Here is a 23,697-nt window from a genome sequence, read left to right as displayed (position 1 = left end):
AGCAGCATTCCAAGTGTACACAATCGTAACAATAACCCAAACAGGAGAACCGTTCCGCAAGCTCGACGAGTACCACCCCGACGCAATGCTAAGAACCCATCACACACCGCAAAACCATAACATACGAATCTTACACAAGGGATCATATTTCCACATAACTCTGCTGCAATACGCGACCCTATCTAAATACTGGTCCATATGAAACACCTCTAGCCACCCTGCTAAAATCAATAACCATGCGCAATTCGACATCAAGTACCCAAAGTGTATTACCATAACCACCGAGAAGTAAATGATACCATGCCACATAAAACCCGAAAGAACATAACTAATACGTCATCAACCAAGCAATATCCAATACTATTCTCGCTCAAATTCCGCTATAAGGCCACAATAGAACCACACCATACGTGCATATAACCGACGAATCACAACTCCTCGTAGCATAGAAGAGTAACTCACAGATCATTTCAGAACACGAATAAGCTTCAGATCAACCGAATGGCACATCCTTCAACAATAGCAGTATGTAGCCAATCAATCCGGCTCGGTGTAGAATACACATCCTAATTGGGCCTACCAATTGGCCCCAAATCAACTATGGTCAGCCACCAATAGATAAACAACCTCCGAAAGTCCACAATGCCGGAATCATAACACCTTCTATCATCTGGCTAGCTCCTGCCACAACTTCACAGTCCACAGCCATGAAACAATCTACTCCTGAGAACTCTCAATCTCTAATTCCATAGAACACATGAATCACCATATTTGATTCCACCTCCACCGCCTGAATTCCTAAAACCTCTCTCATATACAATCATCCCACGAGAAATACTTTAAAAAAATTCTTCCGTGCCACCTGGCAAAAATTTGAATATCAACAGTCGATCAACCAGGAGAGTGCCGCAATACCAGCGAAGTACCCATAAATCAAAACACACTGCCCCTTCTGAAATGTACACTCTCATCAAGCTATACCAGATAGTAATATCATTTACCTAGTCATCGGAAACCATTCATGCTGCCTAAGAATTTATGTCCTTCCCTTCAAAACTGAACTGTGACCTTATACATGTAAATCCTATTCCTGCACAACACAACACATCTATTATGCCATCATGTGACAAGCATAAGAATTCCATTATCAACTCTGAGTCACTAGTAAATTACATACTTTATTAGTTAAAAACCTCTTTCTTGTTTCTTTCTGGGAGGAAATCATAACACACAACACGTTCCATACATCAGTAGAAAATATCCGCTTCAAACCATGGTAGAACCCATCATGAACACTTTGAAATCCATTTTCACATAACCAAGCTATCTGAACTGAATTCCTCTAACTCCACCAAGCCACACAAGTTGCCAAATTTGAGAGCATTGCCACGAAACACCTGTAGATACTAGCCACATCATAAGTACCCAAAGAACCGATCATACCCATTACTATGCTAACCCAACCTACTACCAAGTTGTCCTATTTCTCCAAGTTTTTTCTAAATTGCCTTCAAATTGCTACTTTTTCCTTGTTAGAACACTACTATCCTTAACTAAAACTTACCCTACGAACTCTAGCATAGAGTCACGCCGCCCTAAGCTTATAAGCCACCGAATTCCCTTTTTATGTATTTCAAAGGTTACACAACCAAATATGCTAACTCCGAAGAGACTTTATGTGAACCTAAAACTGTTTCCTTCACCTTCTTGATACTAAAATGCATAATTCACAATGATATAAGATGCCACGAGTCCCAACACTGTTCAATGCAACTCCCAGTTTTCTAGCCATATTTATAAATCTTGAATACATTGGAACCATTCTCGAGAGTCATCCACTCTACTCAAATCTCGAATTAACCGACCAAATGGACCAAAACGACCTGTGCCCCATTAGCACACCAACACCCAAGGGAATAAAGAGTAACCCACACTCCTACGCAATCGAGAAAATTCCCGCTCCATGTACACTACATTCTCTGTGAATAACTACTCAATTATTTTATGGTCCTCTTATAACCATAAAGTGTAATACAACTTGTGTCCAGAAATTCCTTAACCCGAGTCATCCTCGATCTCAATCTCTGCAAGTCATAACTGATTCACCGGTATACCCCGAACTGAAACTAATACGACCCATAACCGTGCAATCAACTCGTCAATAACAGACTCCCCCACTTAGCCTTAAGCTGCAATTATATAAAATTAGAACCCGTAAGGATTTCTCCTTCTCAATTACCAAGGTCTCGCACCGTTAACTTGCCAAACTTCTCGAAGTCTTTTATTAAGCCTTTCATGAACATTCTGAATCTCCAGCCAAAATCACACACACGACCTCCTACCGGGTAGCAAGTAATATTCCTCGCAAAAGCTTCATCAACATCACGCCACCGCTAGCTGCACATGGGAGATAACCCACATGTGGAATTCCTTACCGACATCTTCCAATGACACTGCACTGAGTGCAACGACCACTAAATCCGTAAATTCTCCTGAGTTCATGCTCGCCCACCATTTGTATAAGTTTGTACTTTCCCTATTGACATCAACTGTACGTCAACAATACCTTCCGAACTCAAGTCATATTGCACCTGACATGATAATTAGATCTTCACGCCTCTATTCATTTCAAACACACTCCTTTCTGCCATATTCAATTTTCCTTTGTAAACTAACCATTACTCCAAATAGAGTCTGCATGCCGATTCACATACTAACACGATTCCAAACCATTCTACACTTTCTCAAGGCGCACGACTACCCTACTAGTGAATTCATATGCTAGTTTGCCACTCTTACTTCGGTTAAATCATCTCCTTTAAGAAACTTCTCAACCTCTACTTCTCCTACTTGACCTACTAGTACTTCAACCACCACGAAACACTTCCCGTCATGTCTTCCCTCATACTTTGCTACCCAACTGCTGCATCAAATCGAAATGTATCTCTGTCGCACCTGAACATATAAAATGTTACCGACTCTAAGTCTCTTCGAAGATCATCTTTCTCGATCCATCAACATCAAAAATACCCATTCGCAACCACAATTACTACACAATCACTTACTCTTCTTGAGTCTGAACTCTTTGACAAGACATGAGAATTTAATTTGCCCCAAAGTTTAACAACCTGAAAGATCCTTCAAAACATTCACACTCGAGACCGTACATCACATTAAAACGAAAATCAAGCGCCTAATGGCCTTCCTTTACATTTCAAGGAAACACTTCTCGTCACATTCAAATCGTCTTAACACATCCCACAGTTACATCATACTCATCAAAAAACCATTCCACTGCTCATCGAGCCACGAATTCCACTCGTAGGGGCATTACCGGACATATGAGTCCAAATGTACAGGTTACAACTGAAGCTACCGAGCCAAAACTTCGGTTTAAACCTGGCCTCAAGTCCTCCAGACTAGCCCATCAACAAAACACATAATACACATCTCGAACCTCTTTCATAGAATCACAAGTCGGCGATGCACAACTGATACCGAGCGCTCATGTGCGCATATGAATGCGTGGAAGGAATTCAAAGAGTTATGTTTCAAGCTGAATTAATTTCGCACGATAGAATACAAGAAAGTGAAATTTTCCTAAGGGTTCTGCAGCCTCTCAAAGATAAGTACAGACGTCTCCGTACCGATCCGCAAGACTCTACTAAACCCGATCATGACTTGTGAGACCTATGTAACCTAGGCTCTGATACCAATCTATCACGACCCAAACTATCCCCTGTCATGATGGCGCCTATCGTGGAACTAGGCAAGCCGACTAATTTCCAAAATAAACCGATATTTTCATTTCAAAGATAATTTTAATGTTATTTAACATAAAACCCTTTGTAAAGGAGTTCAAAACAAAATAAAAGTGTGGAAGGAAAAGCCCGACATCGGAGTGTCACTAGTCATGAGCATCTACTACAATCTGTCTAATAATGTCAAGGCTAACTCAGCCTGGAAAATAGCTAAATACAACTAGAGGAAGATAAGAGGGAGAAGGGCAGGGGCTGCGATCGCCAAACAACTACCTTGCTATCTCCGAGAAAATCTGCAACCAGAACAATCAACAACCGCTACCGTGTCCAACTACACCTGGATTTGAACACAAGGTGCAGGGAGTAACGTGAGTACGTAAACTCAGTAAGTAACAACAATAAATAAAAACTGAGCAGTAGTGACGAGCAATAAAGCATATAACATTCATATCATGAAATCTCAGTAAAATACCTCATGCTTTTAAAATCAGGATTTGAATCAAAATATCTCGTTTAAACCCAGTTCTAGTAAAAAAATCATTTAAGGATATTTTTCAACAGCTCTCAATCAGAGGAAAAATGCAAAGGTGTGCAAAAAAATTTAAATCATAAGCAGCCCCTCGGGCAAAGCATCACTCATATACAGCCCCTCGGGCAAAGCATCACTCATATACAGCCCCTCGGGCAAACCTCACAATCACTCTTGCCACTCGGGCATACCTCACAATCACTCTTGCCACTCGAGCATACCTCACAATCACTCATGCCTCCCAGTCACTCAGCACTCGGCACTCGGCACTCGGCACTCGCACTCAGTAGGTACCTGTGCTCATTGGGGGTGTGTACAGACTCCGGAAGGGCTCCTTCAGCCCAAACGCTATATCAAGCCAAATCATGGCATAATCACTCAGGCCCTCGGCCTATATCAAACATGCTGCGGGGTGCATCCCGATCCCATAAATATCCTCACAAATTAGGCCCTCGGCCTCACTCAGTCATAAACCTCTCAAGCCACTCGGGCATTTCAGTAAAAATAGGGTGCTCAGCCCAAAACAACATTTATATTCATCAAAATCGAGTAATAAAACTGAGTTATGCAGTAAACAGGTATAACCATGATTGAGTATAGATTTTCAATCGAAAACAGTGAGAGGATAGTAAGAAAAGGCCCCTAAGGGTCCAAACAATACTAGTACAAGGCCCAAACATGGCATTCAACCCAATTAACAGAAACTCTTTCTAAAAACACATAAGTATCATATAATTTCCACAAAATATGCAACTTTACAGTTGCTACGGGACGGACCAAGTTACAATCCCCAACAGTACACGTCCACACGCCTGTCACCTAGCATGTGCGTCACTTCAAAATAGTAGAATGATACGAAATCTGAGATTTCATACCCTCAGGACTAGATTTACAATCGTTACTTACCTCAAACCGGTCAAATCTCTACTCCGCTCTGGACTCGGCCTCCAAATACTCCAAATCTATTTACAATCAGTACAATACCATAAATATATGCTAATGGAATGAATTCCCCAAGAAAAACTATCAAATTAGACCAAAATCCGAAATTGGCTCAAACCCGGCCCTTGGGCCCACGTCTCGAATTTCGACAAAATTTACAAAACTAGAAAGCTCATTCACTCACGAGTTTAACCATACCAAATTCATCAAAATCCGACATCGTTTGGTCCCTCAAATCCTTAAATTAAACTCTTAAGAATTCTAAGCCCTAACCCCCTACTTTCACTCCAAAATCCTACTAATTAATGATGAGCAAAGCCATAGATTCACAAACTTTATACCATTATGGGTTAGAATCACTTACCTCAACGTTGCTCCTTGAAAACCTTCAAAAAATCGCCTCTCTCCCGAGTTTCTCAAATCCAAAAATGGAAAATGAAGACAAAACACACGAGCTGGGGCTTTTTCTGCCCAGCACTGTCGCACCTGCGACCATATGTCCGCTCCTGCGGAACTGCACCTGCGGTCGAATCCTCGCACCTGTGAGAACCACTTACGCCCTCAATTTCACACCTGCGACCCCAGGTTCCGCACCTGCGGGCGCACACCTGCATAACACTTCCGCTTCTGCGGAACCGGCCCAACTCTTCCTTTCCACATCTGCGCTCAAGGCCTTGCACCTGCGGGCTCGCAGATATGGCCAATTCTTCGCACCTGCGTTCCCGGCCTTGGCTTTCCATTTCCGCATCTGTGACTTCTCCAAACGCACCTGCGACTCCTCCTTCCGCACGTGCGGAAATAGCAGTAGCAGCAGCTTCAGCTGCATTTTCCAACTTTGACAAATCCGCTAACCACGCGAAATCACCCCGAGGCCCTCGAGACCTCAACCAAAAATACCAACAAGTCATATATCAACATACAAACTTAATCGAACCTTCGAATCACTCAAAACAATATCCAAACACCAAATTACCCTCGGATTCAAGCCTAAGAACTTCTAAATTTCTAAATTCGGCAACCGATGCCGAAACCAACCAAACCACGTCCGAATGACCTCAAATTTTGCACACATGTCACAAATGACACTACGAATCTACTTCAACTTTCGGAATTCCATTCCGACCCCGATATCAATTTTTCCACTGCTGATCGAAATTACCGAATTTTTAACTTTCGCCAATTCAAGCCTAATTCTACCACGAGCCTCCAAATTACATTCCGGTCGCGCTCCTAAGTCCAAAATCACCTAACGAAACTAATGGAACCATTCACACAAGTCCGAAATACCTACAATCCAAAACCGATGATTCACACAAGTTAAAGCACATCATACGGAGCTACTCATACCCTCAAACAACCGAACGAAGTGCAAATATTCAAAACGACCGGTCGGGTCGTTACAATGTGCTTCTTATGTGTATTTCATTTGACAATTATGTTACTTCTTATAATATTATTTTGAAGAGGTTAAGGTTTTGTTCTCTTTTTATAGATAGTTACAATTTATTCTATTGTACAATATTAAGTTCAAGAATAATTATTTTTTTCCACTTTTAGAAGCCCATGAAAAGTACAATATTTTAGAATTTAAAGGCCTTCCTTTGAGGTGACTGCTTCACCTTACATTGCTAAATTGATTGGATAATTAGAATCGAAAAAGGTCAAAGAAAGTTCTTAGATATTAATGTCAAAATTTTAAACATCTATATAATACTTGTGTGTGCAATTGTTGGATCAATAGATGATGTAATTTAAGTTAAGTTCTTTCATAATTAAAAATCACTCCGATATAATTCAATCATTAATAATAATTTATTGATCATCGGTAATTATCATTCTTTTCTTTATTACTAGTTAACATATTATATGGGGTACATAGGCTACACTGTATACAAAAGTGCTTGTCAAAAGTAGGTTTCTTTTTATCCAAGTTAGTAGTATCCTTTATATCCATTATGCACAACTGTGTAGAAGTTAGAACTTAGAAGCATTCATGATGTATACAAAGTATATACTTCTATTACGATTTGTGCATTATAAAATAATGTGCTACATAGCCCAAACTAATACTAATCTGCTGATCTTCTGGCCAACACATCAACTACATGTAATTAATATATCGGTTGACTATTCAATCACCGTCCAATTATTATACTCATGGACATCACTAATTTTAGCAATATTCCAAACTATGCACGGAAGACGAAGATACATCAGTTTTACAAATTAAAAGAGTAAAAATTAGGAAGAAAAATAAAAATAGGGTTCCCTAATGATGAATGTATTTTTGAATTCCAGTACCACTACAAAAAATATGTTAAATTGTGGCGGTTTATTTATTGGGGTTATACAAAACCCCCACTATATATTTATTTTGTGGTGTTTGTGCCAATCCCCACAAAATAATTCTTTTTTGTGGCAGCTTATTTGTGAGGGTTGTAGAATACCCCATTATATATTCTATTTGTGGCGTTTTTGTTCTAACCTCCACAAAATTATCTTATTGTAGGGTTTCTTTTGTGAAAGTTTTTGATAACCTCCGCAAATACATTACTTTCAGCTATTTGAATATGAAATGAATTACTCTTAAATTTTGTGAGTTTGTTCTATATTTTCCATTGCGGAAAAAAGGAGGTTATTATTGGTAAAGTATTTACTTATCGGAACAAATTATTTTTTGGATTGTGACCTAAAATATATTTAATTCTTTCTAATTTTAAATGAAAACAAGCGCGGCAATATTTCCCTCGTTTTTATTCCATTTCCCCCCAAAATTTTCGTCTTTTGTTTTTCACTTGCACTCACTTTCCCCAAATACCATCAACCCTAATATAATCACCCTAAATGCTCAATAGCGCGGCCAGAAAAAACCCAAAAAAGTCTGCTTTCAATTTCTTTCGCGGTGGTTGCTTGATTAAGCTTGAAGCCATCCACTGGTATGTTCGTTGATTAGTGTTTGAGTCGGGAAGTTCGAATGGGGGTTGCTTAATTAAGGCTGGAAGTTGTAAGTTCCTTCCCCTTTAATTTCATTTGTTTCTAGTTTAGGGTTTTGATTCTCTTATAGCTCTGGTTAATGCTCTTAAAATAGGAGGTCGTACCTCGGGTCAGCACTCCCTCAAAGCAAAATTAGGGCTCAATTTCATGCGAAGTCATCACTGAATTCTCAAGAACCTGAGTTTTCCATGTTGTATTGGAGTATAATATTTCAGTTTTCGCGATAAATTTTAATTTCAATATTCACTAACTTTAGTAGTGTATTTTGGTGGTTTATGGTTGAACTTGTTATTGGTATTTAGGTTGAAGAATTTGAGGAAAAGAAAATTTCCCATGGAAAAGTTACAGCTATAATAGTTATCTCAACTGAAAACCTTTTCCACTATAGTTTTGTAGTTTGCTTTATTAGTTTGAGTCATTAAAATAGCTGCTTCCAATTTAGTCTCTTTAAAAGCAAAACAGAGACCTATGCTTGGTAAGAAAAGTCCAGTAGCATCTGAAGTTGGCATGTGTATGGTGGCATCTGCAGTATGTAGGTGTATAGTGTGTGCGGGTGAATAACTTAACAGAGGAGCATTTGAAATTGTTTTGTAGCAATCAGCTGCTTCAGAAGCTCTGCTAAATTGGCAATTATCTCTAAGAATTATAGTTGAAGTACGATAGAAGTACCATCAAATTGTTATGTTGTAGTTTTAGAAAACTAAATATGTTAAATAGTAATTCGATAAACATGACATCTGTCTGTTTTGCATTCTTCTTCATGATGGTTATGTTGGAGTAGGTTTCTGTTATTCGATGAAAGTGGCACTTACTATAAGAAGCAAAAAAGAATAAGATCAACCACTTGATGGTTATGTTGAAGTAAGTTTTTGTTATTTTCTTGCACACCCTTTCGTAAATGACAAGCTTGTGCATTGTTTTTCATTAGATGTGCCTATAGCGATTTAGATGTGCCTTGGTAAGAAAAGTCCAGTAGCATCTGCAGTTGGCATGTGTATGGTGGCATCTGCAGTATGTAGGTGTATAATGTGTGCGGGTGAATAACGTAACAGAGGAGCATTTGAAATTGTTTTGTAGCAATCAGCTGCTTCAGAAGCTCTGCTAAATTGGCAATTATCTCTAAGAATTGTAGTTGAAGTACGATAGAAGTACCATCAAATTGTTATGTTGTAGTTTTAGAAAATTAAATATGTTAATAGTAATTCGATAAACATGACATCTGTCTGTTTTGCATTCTACTTCATGATGGTTATGTTGGAGTAGGTTTCTGTTATTCGATGAAAGTGGCACTTACTATAAGAAGCAAAAAAGAATAAGATCAACCACTTAATGGTTATGTTGAAGTAAGTTTTTGTTATTTTCTTGCACACCCTTTCGTAAATGACAAGCTTGTGCATTTTTTTCATTAGATGTGCCTATAGCGTTTTAGATGTGCCTTGGTAAGAAAAGTCCAGTAGCATCTGCAGTTGGCATGTGTATGGTGGCATCTGCAGTATGTAGGTGTATAATGTGTGCGGGTGAATAACTTAACAGAGGAGCATTTGAAATTGTTTTGTAGCAATCAGCTGCTTCAGAAGCTCTGCTAAATTGGCAATTATCTCTAAGAATTGTAGTTGAAGTACGATAGAAGTACCATCAAATTGTTATGTTGTAGTTTTAGAAAACTAAATATGTTAATAGTAATTCGATGAACATGACATCTGTCTGTTTTGCATTCTTCTTCATGATGGTTATATTGGAGTAGGTTTCTGTTATTCGATGAAAGTGGCACTTACTATAAGAAGCAAAAAAGAATAAGATCAACTACTTGATGGTTATGTTGAAGTAAGTTTCTGTTATTTTCTTGCACACCCTTTCGTAAATGACAAGCTTGTGCATTGTTTTTCATTAGATGTGCCTATAGCGTTTTAGATGTGCCTTAGTAAGAAAAGTCCAGTAGCATCTGCAGTTGGCATGTGTATGGTGGCATCTGCAGTATGTAGGTGTATAATGTGTGCGGGTGAATAACTTAACAGAGGAGCATTTGAAATTGTTTTGTAGCAATCAGCTGCTTCAGAAGCTCTGCTAAATTGGCAATTATCTCTAAGAATTGTAGTTGAAGTACGATAGAAGTACCATCAAATTGTTATGTTGTAGTTTTAGAAAACTAAATATGTTAATAGTAATTCGATGAACATGACATCTGTCTGTTTTGCATTCTTCTTCATGATGGTTATGTTGGAGTAGGTTTCTGTTATTCGATGAAAGTGACACTTACTATAAGAAGCAAAAAAGAATAAGATCAACTACTTGATGGTTATGTTGAAGTAAGTTTTTGTTATTTTCTTGCACACCCTTTCGTAAATGACAAGCTTGTTTTTCATTAGATGTGCCTATAGCGTTTTAGATGTGCCTTAGTAAGAAAAGTCCAGTAGCATCTGCAGTTGGCATGTGTATGGTGGCATCTGCAGTATGTAGGTGTATAATGTGTGCGGGTGAATAACTTAACAGAGGAGCATTTGAAATTGTTTTGTAGCAATCAGCTGCTTCAGAAGCTTTGCTAAATTGGCAATTATCTCTAAGAATTGTAGTTGAAGTACGATAGAAGTACCATCAAATTGTTATGTTGTAGTTTTAGAAAACTAAATATGTTAATAGTAATTCGATGAACATGACATCTGTCTGTTTTGCATTCTTCTTCATGATGGTTATATTGGAGTAGGTTTCTGTTATTCGATGAAAGTGGCACTTACTATAAGAAGCAAAAAAGAATAAGATCAACCACTTAATGGTTATGTTGAAGTAAGTTTTTGTTATTTTCTTGCACACCCTTTCGTAAATGACAAGCTTGTGCATTGTTTTTCATTAGATGTGCCTATAGCGTTTTAGATGTGCCTTGGTAAGAAAAGTCCAGTAGCATCTGCAGTTGGCATGTGTATGGTGGCATCTGCAGTATGTAGGTGTATAATGTGTGCGGGTGAATAACTTAACAGAGGAGCATTTGAAATTGTTTTGTAGCAATCAGCTGCTTCAGAAGCTCTGCTAAATTGGCAATTATCTCTAAGAATTGTAGTTGAAGTACGATAGAAGTACCATCAAATTGTTATGTTGTAGTTTTAGAAAACTAAATATGTTAATAGTAATTCGATGAACATGACATCTGTCTGTTTTGCATTCTTCTTCATGATGGTTATATTGGAGTAGGTTTCTGTTATTCGATGAAAGTGACACTTACTATAAGAAGCAAAAAAGAATAAGATCAACTACTTGATGGTTATGTTGAAGTAAGTTTCTGTTATTTTCTTGCACACCCTTTCGTAAATGACAAGCTTGTGCATTGTTTTTCATTAGATGTGCCTATAGCGTTTTAGATGTGCCTTAGTAAGAAAAGTCCAGTAGCATCTGCAGTTGGCATGTGTATGGTGGCATCTGCAGTATGTAGGTGTATAGTGTGTGCGGGTGAATAACTTAACAGAGGAGCATTTGAAATTGTTTTGTAGCAATCAGCTGCTTCAGAAGCTCTGCTAAATTGGCAATTATCTCTAAGAATTGTAGTTGAAGTACGATAGAGGTACCATCAAATTGTTATGTTGTAATTTTAGAAAACTAAATATGTTAATAGTAATTCGATGAACATGACATATGTCTGTTTTGCATTCTTCTTCATGATGGTTATGTTGGAGTAGGTTTCTGTTATTTGATGAAAGTCGCACTTACTATAAGAAGCAAAAAAGAATAAGATCAACTACTTGATGGTTATGTTGAAGTAAGTTTCTGTTATTTTCTTGCACACCCTTTCGTAAATGACAAGCTTGTGCATTGTTTTTCATTAGATGTGCCTATAGCGTTTTTCAAATAGAAAACAAACATTTGATTGATAACTGATTAGTTGACATCTTGTAATGATTTGTTAGGCAGAAGAGCAAAAACATGGCATCATTTCTCGTCTTGAAATCCTATAAAAAGAAAGACATTTCTTTGGTGTTGCATTTATATTTTTAATAAGGTATTATGCTGCTTAATTACTATTTCCTTCGAGTAATGGTGATATGAATGTCTCAGCTCAAAATAGCCTCTTCTTTTCCATCTCAGGAAGGAAGGCGCAAAATTTATTGGAGATGATCTATTGAGTGGTTAGTTCCCAGCTGTATTTTGAAAGATCTTTTTTGGGTTCCTTAATTCTGGAATAAGGGCTGAAATGGTTAGAGATGGTACCTATTTAGTTTACTTTAACAATTAAACTTACTTATATGTAACTATTCCTTCTTGTTTAGTTAAGTTATTTATACTTAAAAACAAATTCATACCTAGATGGCCGAGACAGGGATAAAGTCAGGACGAGGACAAATTTGTCTTGCTATGCATAAGAAATAAGATTGGATCGTATGTGAGTGAGGGGGCAAGAGAAATATTTGTAAGTTGCACTCCTTTCCCTTTATCTCTTCTAGAACCAGAATCATGATTTGCATCTTGGCATGTGTCTGTAATGTTGGTAATATCATGGACGATACGTTGGCTATGTGAGATTCATTTTTCTACTTTTCCAGTTCTATAAGCATTGTGCTTTAGCATCTGAGGTTGTCTTAGCTCCCTTGATGGTTTAAGTGAACTGAAAAATCTTGTTCTTGTATTTACTTTCCTCAAAGGTCTTTGCTTGTTGCTATTGTCTGTGTAAAACTTGAAGAGAAAAAGATTATTTGTAATTTTATAACCAGTATTCTTTAGTGTTTGAGGTTGACGTAGTAGATCCACCCTTGATGACTCATGTGAATTAAGAATTTTCTCATTACTAACATGCTGCATTTAACTAATTATTAGTTTATAGTTTACTAGTCCTATTTTGTTAGAGAAATGCTAGTGGTTTATAAGTTTCTCATCAAATATTTGTAGTTCACTATTTCAGTTGGATGATGTTTACTTCACTTGTGGAATAAGAGGATCATCGGGTGGCAGCAATGAAAATCACCAAGCAAATACATAGTGCTTTTTATATGTTTATAAATTGTAAAACCATTTTAGATTTGATAATGTTTAAGTTACATTCTTTTTAATAAAATTTTTGAGTTACCTTACATGAGTTTGTATTAGCTTAGTGTGATAAAGATTTGAACTTCTTATGCTTAGTATTATAGTTATTTGTAATGGAATTTTATTTGTGTTATAGGTTATCTAATAAAATTGTTTTTTCAATGCTATAATCCATTTTAAAAAAAAATAATGAGATCATATAACGGGGGTTATCAAACCCCCCAAAATAATATTTTTAGAATTTTGGGATCATATTGTGGAGGTTATAAATCGTCACTATTTGTCTTCAAAAACCATCACAAATTCAAAAAGATGCCACAATATTGCTCGTGTCAATCATAACTGTGGCATTTTTAAGAAGCGCCACAATTCATTTTGTGGGAGTCAAAAACCGTCACAAATTATCAAAATAACCCCACAAAATAAGCATTTTCTTGTAGTGACTAGGTCACAAGGCATATCGATGTGCTTTAGTCTTTGTCTTCCTAATTAATACTTACTTTTGTTTGTTGCTTTTCTGCAATTGAAAAATTGAAGGTCTATGGTAATTCTTTATCAGAACTTATGAATTATTTTCGCACATAACTTCTTTGTACTCATCCACTAACTTTAATATTATACTTTCCAAATGTATAGTTTACATGTTAGTAGTAGCGAACCATTTATTGAAGTACTACGGAGCAAGAGAATATATACTCCATTCAATTTAGATGATGTACTTTAACTTGGTACAAAGTTTAAGAAAAAAAAAAGACTTTTGAAATACGTGGTGCTAAAAGTTTGAGGGGCAAAAACTTAGTGGAGCCATGATATTTTGTGTGGCAATAAAAGATTCTCATAAAGGGTAAAGTGAGTAAAATAAAAAGTTTAAAGTTAAATTGTTTCTAAATATATAAATGTATCATTATTTTTGGAACAGACTAATAAGGAAATTGTGTCATTTAAATTAAAACGGGGGAATAAAAGTTATAAATTAAAGGTAAATTACACTTACACAAGCTTTCATAACAAAATGTTAATTTGATGTACTATATAAACAAGTTGATGTAATTTATTATTGTTACCTTATGGAAGAATTTGTTGATAATGATGGTAAAATTCTTGAAAGAATGAACCATGATAAATCAATCCTTGACTTTTGGAGTGTTAGAGTTTCAATTTACAAGGTATTATGCCAATAATGTTATGTACGTATATGTCAAATTTAATGGATTGAAATTAATTATTCTAATTGTTTTATTTCTTTCTAACTCGGAACGTTTGGACAATCACTATTTTTCATTAGTGTACTAATCAATCCAACAATTCAAAAAGCAACATATCTGTAAAATTGGTAAAATTGGTAATGTATGTTTTACCCAGCATAAAGTCAAATTTTACATATTCGACATATTCCCCGGTCTCTGGCACTGCTCAAGTAAGTGAGTGATTCCGTATGAGGACCTCATTCTCGTTTGCCTACTTTCTCTTCACACGGTTCTCAAAGATGAGGAGTATAGGCGGGTAGTACGTACCTCAAGCCCTATGTCACGCACATATATCTAGACGCAAGTGTATAGTAATAATACTATTTGCAGTAGAAGTTATGACTTGCATATATTATCAAGACGTATTAGATGAAATACACTGTATCTAATTACACTGTGATTGTTCATGTTCTTAGGCTTAAACAATATCCGATTGTCTTGACATTCACAAATAATTAATTCCTTATATATTGATCCTCATTGATCACGATCCATAAAAATTTGTACTTTATTCTTTACTTAAAGTTTTATTTAAATAATATTAATTTATAGAACTATGTACTACATGATTCATCATACACATCGAGAAACTAGTAATATAAATAGATAAAAATCCCTTTAAAATTATCCTCAAGTTGAAGCTCATCTAGCGGTCTAGTGTGAATAGGAGACCTTTGTAATGGCAGGAATAATGTATTAGACTAAAAACTTAACGTCAGACAAAATTGCTCAATTTTGAAACGGCTAAATTTGAGCAAATCTAATCATATCATGTCAGAAACAAAATTGCTCCATTCGTTCACTTTAATTGTCTATTATTCTAAAAATAAATTTTTACTTTTACTTGTCATTTTTAACATATTAAGAGAAGATAATATTTTTTTCTTTATACCAATAGTATTAATTACTAATTTCAAATCATTTTCTCAAATTCATTAACAATATGCATAAATTAATATGAGTATCATAGTAAATTATATACTTTATTTATTATTTTTTAAAGGATGTACAAAGTTTATAGTGAACAAGTAAAAGTTGACGGATGAAGTATAAGAAAATTAGCTTCATGTTATTTGCTATTAGCAATATTACGATAATTTTAAAAGTTACCCCGACATGATAATTTTAGATTAAGGTGTGTGTTGAGTCAATTAGTCGAACTCTTCCTTCGATGCATAATTAACTACGTATACAGATAGGGTGTGCAACTCTAACAGTTAACTGAATGGTGATGCGGTGATCAGATTAGAACACCTCTTTGGTCGACAGTGCCTCCTTTGAAGTTGTAACGCCCTTGACATCACCACTCTAAAAAATCTGCCCAGTTTCTTTCTTGGGACTTGTGCTGTATTTTTGTCAGAGCCTGCTTTTTCTTGCCTTATTTATAATTAACGAGATACTCGTTCACTTTTACTAATTCCATATTCTAAAAATAAATTTTTAATTTTATTTGTTCACAAAAAATAATTTATTTTCTTTTTTTGCCTTTAGCTTTAATTAATTATTTCAAATTATTTCTTAAATTTATTAAGACTATACACCAATTAATATGAGTATCATGATAAATTATGCACTTTAATTATTATTTTTTAAAGGGTATGCAAAATTAATAATGGACAAGTAAAAATGAACAGAAAGAATAATTTTTAAATCTTCAATCTTCAAGATTATGTATGGTTATCTTTGAACAAAAATGTTAAACAGATAAATGGAGATTAAGTTAGCGTACTTTGACTAAATTTGACTACCATAAACAGTCACAGTCAGCAAGCACTCAAGCAGGTTTACTTGGTGGGAGTTTGGACATAAAAATTGTAAAATTTTCAAAAAAAGTAAAAATTTTTTAAGTGAAAATGGGATTTGAAAATTAGAATAGTGTTTGGACATGAATATAATTTTGGGTTTTTTTGAAGTTTTATGAGTGATCTGAGTGAAAATTTTGAAAAATAGTTTTTTGGAGTTTTTCGAATTTTCGAAAAATTTTAAAATTTATTTTCATGTGAAAATTGAAAATTTTATGGGCAAACACTGATTTCGAAAAAAAATAAAAATATTTCGAAAAAAAGTGAGAAAATTCTTATGTCCAAACGGAAACAGACACCCAGTTGCTCACATTTCAGTTACCACCCAGATACTATGAGTTCATAAAGAATGTGATTATCTGTGCGAGACTATAGAGGAATATTTTACCAATAATCTAATGGCTTATATATTACTTTACACAAACAATTGAACAATCAACTGGAGTGTAATCCCAAATTACTTGTGTTTTGGCTATATAAATCTTACGAGTTCAGTTCTATACACTAGATGAATAAAATATATATACACAATGAAGTCACTTATTAGATAATTAAATGTATATAACTTAAATTCAAATCTTATACATACATTCACTCCTTTATGCAAAGTCAATTTAATCCAAAATTAATACAGTACAAACTGCATTAGAAAAATAATCTTAACGAGCATCAAATCTAATAAAATTATACTCCTTCCGATCCATTTTAATTGATTTTTTGGTCTTTTTCTTCCTTTTCATAATATTTGATTTTTTTCAGATATCAAGAAAAAATTAACTTCTTTTTTTCCAAAGTTGACTTTGAAGTAAAGAGCCTAGGAAGATTTGTTATATTTTCAGTTGACAAATTAAGGTTAATATAATTATTTTTATTGTTAATTTATGTTTAAAAGTGAATTCTTTAATATATATAAAAACAATAAAAAAAATTAAATAAAGTTGATCGGAGTAAGTAACTTTTAACAAGCATTATCAGATTCAATAGGGTGCATGAACAGTAAAAGAAAATTCTGGAGGGTTCAACATTGAAGGCACTTTTATTGAATTTCACGAATTTGAAACAAAGGCCAAACATCCTATTGGCTGCAAGATCAAGCCGCCTTAAGATTCGGTGCTAATCTTTGAGTAATGAATCGCGGATTCACAAAGGCTGACGGCACTGACGCCTATGAATCACAAGCTACTTCCCAAGAAATATAATTTAGCAACAGTTCCCAGAAAATCATTATGCTAAGCTTCAAGTCGAAGCAATATTTTGCAGAAACTTTCAATAAAAAAAAATTGCAGCCGAAATATGAGACTGGCCGATCAGATGCACCGTTAGTTTTGATCTCAGACTGATCTTACATCATAAGACATCTGTTACAGTTCCGATGCAAGCCACTAATGGTTAACTGACACCAAGGTACAACCCATAACTGATGGAACTTGGTCAAGAAAGGTAGTTTAGGTGCGGAGACGGAGCTCATTTCGCTGAAAGAACTCTCTTTATACATTTCTATGTAAATAATATGTCCCAAAAAATATGTACATACATTCCAGGCCGGCGGAACTACAGTAGTAGTAGTTACTGTGTTTAGCTTTTATTTGTATTAAAAACTTAGTAAATATACATAAATATATATTTACGAATACAATATCTAAATCTAGTTATGAGTTCGGTGACAAATCACGGCCCATAAACTCTAAGTTTCGATTCCGCTCTGCATACAGTTGTTGATGAGTTTGGTCTTACAAAATCAGTTGGCTGGAGATACAGATTGTCATTCGTTACTGCTTTATGTATGTAAGAAATATTTTTTAAATAAATTAAGATATGTATATATGGGTGTTAGATCGAACTTAGTAGATCTATTTATTTTATAAAATTCTCGAAATATCTAAATTTTAAATGTAGAGCTCAATTATTAACATTTGACGTCATTCTTGTAGAATTTAGAACCCATAAAGTTTAAATTCTAAATCTGCATTTACTAGTAAATAATGGAGTATAACTCAAATCCGGCCGAAACAAAAAATTAAACATTATAATTAGTTGTGACAAAATGGATAAAAGAAAACAGTTACCCACCCATATTATTCATTAAAAAATTAGTTGGATAATGAACTTTTTAAAAACGGGTTAAATATGAATATCAAACCATATTATCTACTTAGAAACTTGATAACTAATGGTTTAACTTTTATATTTGTAAAACGTCAAATTGGGGGTTCCTCTCCCAAAAGTGATCATATTCAAGAAGCCAAGGATAATATGAATATCCATATGATCCGCCAATTAACCCATTTTTTATCTGTATTAAATATGAATCGAGTCGGATAATTTATTTGTTTTCGCATTATCTATTTTCGATCAGTCCTATATCCGACCCGACCCGTCCCATTTGCCCCTAATTATATTATCATGTTTTCAGATCTAAACTCATTTACGAGGTGAATAGCGATAATACGCCAACTGATTTTGAAGAAAAAGAAGTTTGTATGAAAGTTCGGTGATTTGGCGGTTTGGCGGTTTGGTCTTAAAAAATCAGTTGGCTTTCCCACAACCCATGACCCTCTGCTCCGGATTCCTGGCATTTTGGTCCCAATCTAAACAGACTCATAAATTCTTTCCGCTTTTTCTTTTTTAATTATCCCCAAAATAAAACTTAAAAACAATTTTTATATCCAAAATTTCCATCTATATAAGCTCAAGCATCTTTGCTTACCCCTTCAGCATATTCTTGTTTAGTCTCCCTACAAGTGTAAGTTTTTCCTTTGCAGTTGTCAGCTATGGCTAAAACCATAATAACCACTCTCCTCTTCGCCCTCTTTTCGTCCTTATCCTATGCAATTGACATGTCCATTATAGATTACAAAAATAACCAACACGTTGGTAACATGAAAAAATGGACATGGCAAAATGATGAGGAGGTGAAGGGTATTTACGAACTATGGCTGGCAGAGCATGGGAAAGCATATAATGCTCTGGGAGAGAAGGAAAAAAGATTTGAGATTTTTAAGGATAATTTGAAGTTCATTGAGGAACATAACAATTCTGGGAATCGTACGTACAAGGTAGGATTGAACCAATTTGCTGATCTCACGAACGAGGAGTACCGGACCATGTATTTGGGCACCAGAAGTGACGCTAGGCGCCGCTTTGTTAAGTCCAAAAACCCAAGCCATCGTTACGCTTCTCGGCCCAACGAGCTGATGCCTCATTCTGTGGATTGGAGGAAGAGAGGCGCCGTTGCTCCTATCAAAAATCAAGGGAGTTGTGGTACGTCTTTTTCATTAGTGTTTTTTTAAACTACATTGCAAGTTATCATAGTATGATTGTAACGAAAATTATTGTTGTAGATCAACTTAACCTGATAGTGTAAAAAATTTTGTATATTGGACAAAACTTAACTCTAAACCTAAAGTGTTCCAAATTCCATACACGATAATATAAAAATTATTTACAAAATTAAGTAGATAATTATAAAGAATTTTATTTAACAAATATTGATTAGTAGCCTAGATAGTGTAAAACAATTGTTGTTATTGTATATAATTAAAATCTTAACTTTAAATTATATATCGAACATGACATGTTAGAAATAGTTAAATTAGATTAAATCCCTAAATTATTAAACACCAATAGCGTTTCCCAGTTGCATGCTTTAAGCTTTCAAATTCCTAGATAAGCTTCTAAAAATTGAACTTTTGGGATTGCAAAAATGGGTGTGGGGCATGATTAAAGTGCAAAATATACAATTGGTGAGTTGGGCGAAATTAATTGCATTCGCTAATTAAAAGAAAATACACACACATATATATATATATTATCGATTATTAATTTTGGAAGCGGCTAAAATTATAAATTTCTCATGATTAATTAAACGGATAAAGATGTCCACTTTAGGTGGGTAGGCTAGCTTGCTCTGTATGTTCGGCCGACTGGGCCTATCCAGGTCAACTTTTTGTTCATAGATTGTTTGGGCTGTTACAGGGAGTTGTTGGGCTTTCTCAACAGTGGCAGCAGTCGAAGGCATAAACCAGATTGTAACAGGGGAAATGATCACACTATCCGAACAAGAACTTGTAGATTGCGACAGAGTCCAAAACTCTGGTTGTAATGGTGGCCTTATGGACTATGCCTTTGAGTTCATCATCTCCAACGGTGGCATTGACACTGAAAATCACTACCCTTATTGCGGCGTTGAAGGCAGATGTGATCCTGTTCGGGTTAGTCCATACTACATTTAAAATTCTTGTAAAGGTTTCATAATATGCTATGATTGCTTAGTGAAAAATAAGGGATTCTAATTAATTTTACGTTGTTATGTTACAGAAAAATTATAAGGTTGTTAGCATAGATGGTTACGAAGACGTGCCTAGAAATGAAAGAGCACTTCAGAAAGCTGTCGCACATCAACCTGTTTGCGTAGCAATTGAAGCATCTGGCAGGGCTTTTCAGCTCTATTCCTTGGTAATAAATAAATAAATGTACCTATATAGTAAAATAATATTCGTTCTAAATCTATTGACTCTAAATTATGAATTTGTCTCCGTTATTAGGGCGTGTTTACGGGAGAATGTGGAGAACAAGTTGACCATGGTGTGGTGGTGGTTGGCTATGATAGTGAAGATGGAGTGGATTATTGGATTGTAAGGAATTCATGGGGTACAAAGTGGGGAGAAAATGGCTATGTCAAAATGGAGCGTAATGTAAAGAAGAGTCACTTAGGCAAATGTGGAATTATGACGGAGGCTTCTTATCCCACTAAGGATAGCGGCATAAATAAACGTACTACTTCAAAAGAAGAAAAGATTAGCAGTATCTGAACAACTCTGATCCTCTCAGCTGTCTTGCGTAGCGGGATTTCATAGCTAGCTATGTGATGTGTTATGATGTTTGTTGTAGTTGATTATTAAATATTGTAAATATTTCCAATTTCAGGGGGCATTGTACTCGCAAGAACAATAGTTGGGTATTTGTTGCAAATGCATTTCTGTTGTTGTTTTGTTTAATGAAAGTATCTTTGATTTTGTCTGTTGACTAATTAGAACGTGGACGAATATGGGATTTTAAAAGAGAGATTTGCATGCCTTTCTCTTTGTTTTTAATTTATAAAATGAAATCCATTTTTAACGCAGAAAATACTTACATAATATTTTTATTGATATTTGATTAACTTCACCAACATCATCAAGCACGAAATAAGGTGACCGGTTGACCACGTAAATGACCAACTACATTAAAATTTGATTATTTACTTCCCCTTCAAAAAATTAAAAATAAATCAAAGTAATTCATTTCAGGTAGGACAAAAAATGTCTAAAAATTCCCCTTTCTTCTGTATTATAGCTCAATATTGTCATTTAAATTTAGATGTTTCGGTTCCATTTTCCAAATAGGAAGAAGTGTCAATTTTATGGGAGCCTAAAACTTTTTCCTCCAAATATCCCAAGAAAAATTAGCTAAACATGAAATATTTAAAAAAATTAAATATTGTTAATATGTTGTCTTTCCTAGAAAGGAAAAAAAAATCCAAGTATGGTAAGAAAATCAAGGCTCACTCATTAAATAATCAATACTCCTCAAGAATTTCTCTTTCTCTCTCTCTCTCTCTCTCTCTCTCTCTCTCTCTCTCTCTCTCTCTCATCTATCTATCTATCTATCTATCTATCTATATATATATATATATATATATATATATATATATATATATATATATATATATACACACACATGTATGCACGGTTGAAGGGATCATCTCAACGCTCATAGATATACACGGGTTATACATAAGCATATACACTGGTAGCTGTCGCGTCCAAACACACTCACGCAAGTATACGTGGTCGTCAAGTAATAAAGTAGTGAATAAAGTATCGTTCCCACGAAGACTTATGATTAACTTTTGACTAATTCAAACTCGAATAGCTTATTAATTCAAGATATTTCTAACAAAATATATAATTTTCTAAATTACTATCTAAAGACTATCAAATAATGAATTGCTAAGAATTAAACACAATACTTAAATAGTTTTGAATAACAATCAATAGGATATAATATTCCAGGGTCATGGGTCATCTAACATTCATGTTGCATTCTTAGTTTAAAATAACTAAATGATTTATCTGAATTGTTGATTCACAGGGTTAATTTCACTCGTAAGAATCTGTCGAGTCCTTACTCGCCTATTCAATTTAACTTAATACCTATATGTCTATGGAATTAAGTTTAACAAGAACGCATTTACAATTCCTGTATTGCAACCGAGTAAGGCAATTAGGTATATGTCTATCCTAATTGCGAATCCGTTCCCCGATGCTCGGGTTTGAGAACTTACTCTATTTACTTCTATATGCAATCTAGGGTTCCCACTTTCGAGTTCAACTCTAGATTCGTAGATAGTATTTCACTGTTAGCTACTCAGCAAAATAATTAAAAATAGAATTAAATAAATAACCCAATATGATAAACTCAACGTCGTCAAATTAAACTTCAAACATCAACATTCATGTATACCCATGACCCTAGAACAATAGGGTTCTTAGCCACTCATATTCAGGCAATCATCCAAAATTTCAAAAGAGTGCATAAGAATCAAAAACTTAAGAGAGAATAAGAACTCAAGACGAATTCCGTGATTTTAGAACTTGGTTGTAGCTTCCTTTCCTTCTCCAATATCTCCCTCCCTAAAAAAAGCATTTTTAAGCTTATATATTGCGTCCAAAAGTCGTGGGCTAGAGTTCTCCTAACCCTAGTCCAAATCGGCTTCAGGGGTTGATGCTAAGGTGGATGCGACGCATCCACCTCGTCCTCCATTTCTTAACTTTGCATGTAAGGGTGGACGCGACGTATCCACCTTCTCTTCTACTTCCCAGTTTTTGCATGCGAGGGTGGATGCGACGCATCCACCCTTCTCTTCTACTTCCCAGTTTCGGATGCTATGGCGGACGCTATGGGCCGACTTCACTGCTAAGGGTGCACAAAAGATGATGTTTTTTTCTAGGTTGGATGCGACGCATCCAACCCTTCTTCCTCTGGCTAGACCACCTTTTCTTCATATTTTGCACTCCAAACACCTTAAATCGTCACACATAACTTAATTAGTCATAAAACCAATAATTAAACCATGTTGGGCATTTTAAAGATCAAATAACATCAAGAAGTGGTTAAAATATGGGTAAAGTAACATCAACACATATCGAAATATGCCAAACATCACTACCCCACACTTAAACCTTTGTTCGTCCTCGAACAAACCATCCTATAGTAGACGAAACAAAATTAAGCTCTTATCATTCAAAGCACACTGCACCTATGGCCATGGTTATTTGCAACAATTAGGCTCTAGAATATGCATCATATACACTTCTCTTTTCTTATGTCATTCTTTAAAAATATTTAAACAAAGACAACATGCTCACAACAAC

At 35.2% G+C, this 23,697-nt stretch overlaps 1 protein-coding gene and 1 long non-coding RNA gene across 3 annotated transcripts; both read left to right on the top strand.

The window, feature by feature from the left end:
• Positions 1 to 8,042: 8,042 nt before the first annotated feature.
• Positions 8,043 to 13,395, top strand: LOC104110929 (uncharacterized). Of its 2 annotated transcripts, none has more exons than XR_011413522.1 (5): positions 8,043 to 8,236; positions 12,120 to 12,211; positions 12,298 to 12,416; positions 12,517 to 12,725; positions 13,064 to 13,395. It is a non-coding gene; the product is annotated as an uncharacterized lncRNA (long non-coding RNA). The 2 variants fall into 2 exon arrangements; XR_011413523.1 differs by having other exon boundaries at positions 8,048 to 8,236; positions 12,517 to 12,619; positions 13,109 to 13,395.
• Positions 13,396 to 18,989: 5,594 nt separating this feature from the next.
• LOC104110934 (cysteine proteinase COT44-like) lies at positions 18,990 to 21,297 on the top strand. The gene is made up of 4 exons (XM_009620508.4): positions 18,990 to 19,543; positions 20,258 to 20,493; positions 20,600 to 20,737; positions 20,827 to 21,297. Exons 1-4 carry the CDS (start codon positions 19,054 to 19,056, stop codon positions 21,091 to 21,093), a joined length of 1,131 nt encoding a protein of 376 aa, XP_009618803.1. The 5' UTR covers positions 18,990 to 19,053; the 3' UTR covers positions 21,094 to 21,297.
• Positions 21,298 to 23,697: the final 2,400 nt, after the last annotated feature.

Source organism: Nicotiana tomentosiformis, chromosome 2, assembly GCF_000390325.3.
Source record: "Nicotiana tomentosiformis chromosome 2, ASM39032v3, whole genome shotgun sequence".
NCBI classification, from domain to species: Eukaryota; Viridiplantae; Streptophyta; class Magnoliopsida; order Solanales; family Solanaceae; genus Nicotiana; species Nicotiana tomentosiformis.
Note: the sequence above shows the minus strand (reverse complement) of the source record. Positions and strands in the feature narration are given on the sequence as shown.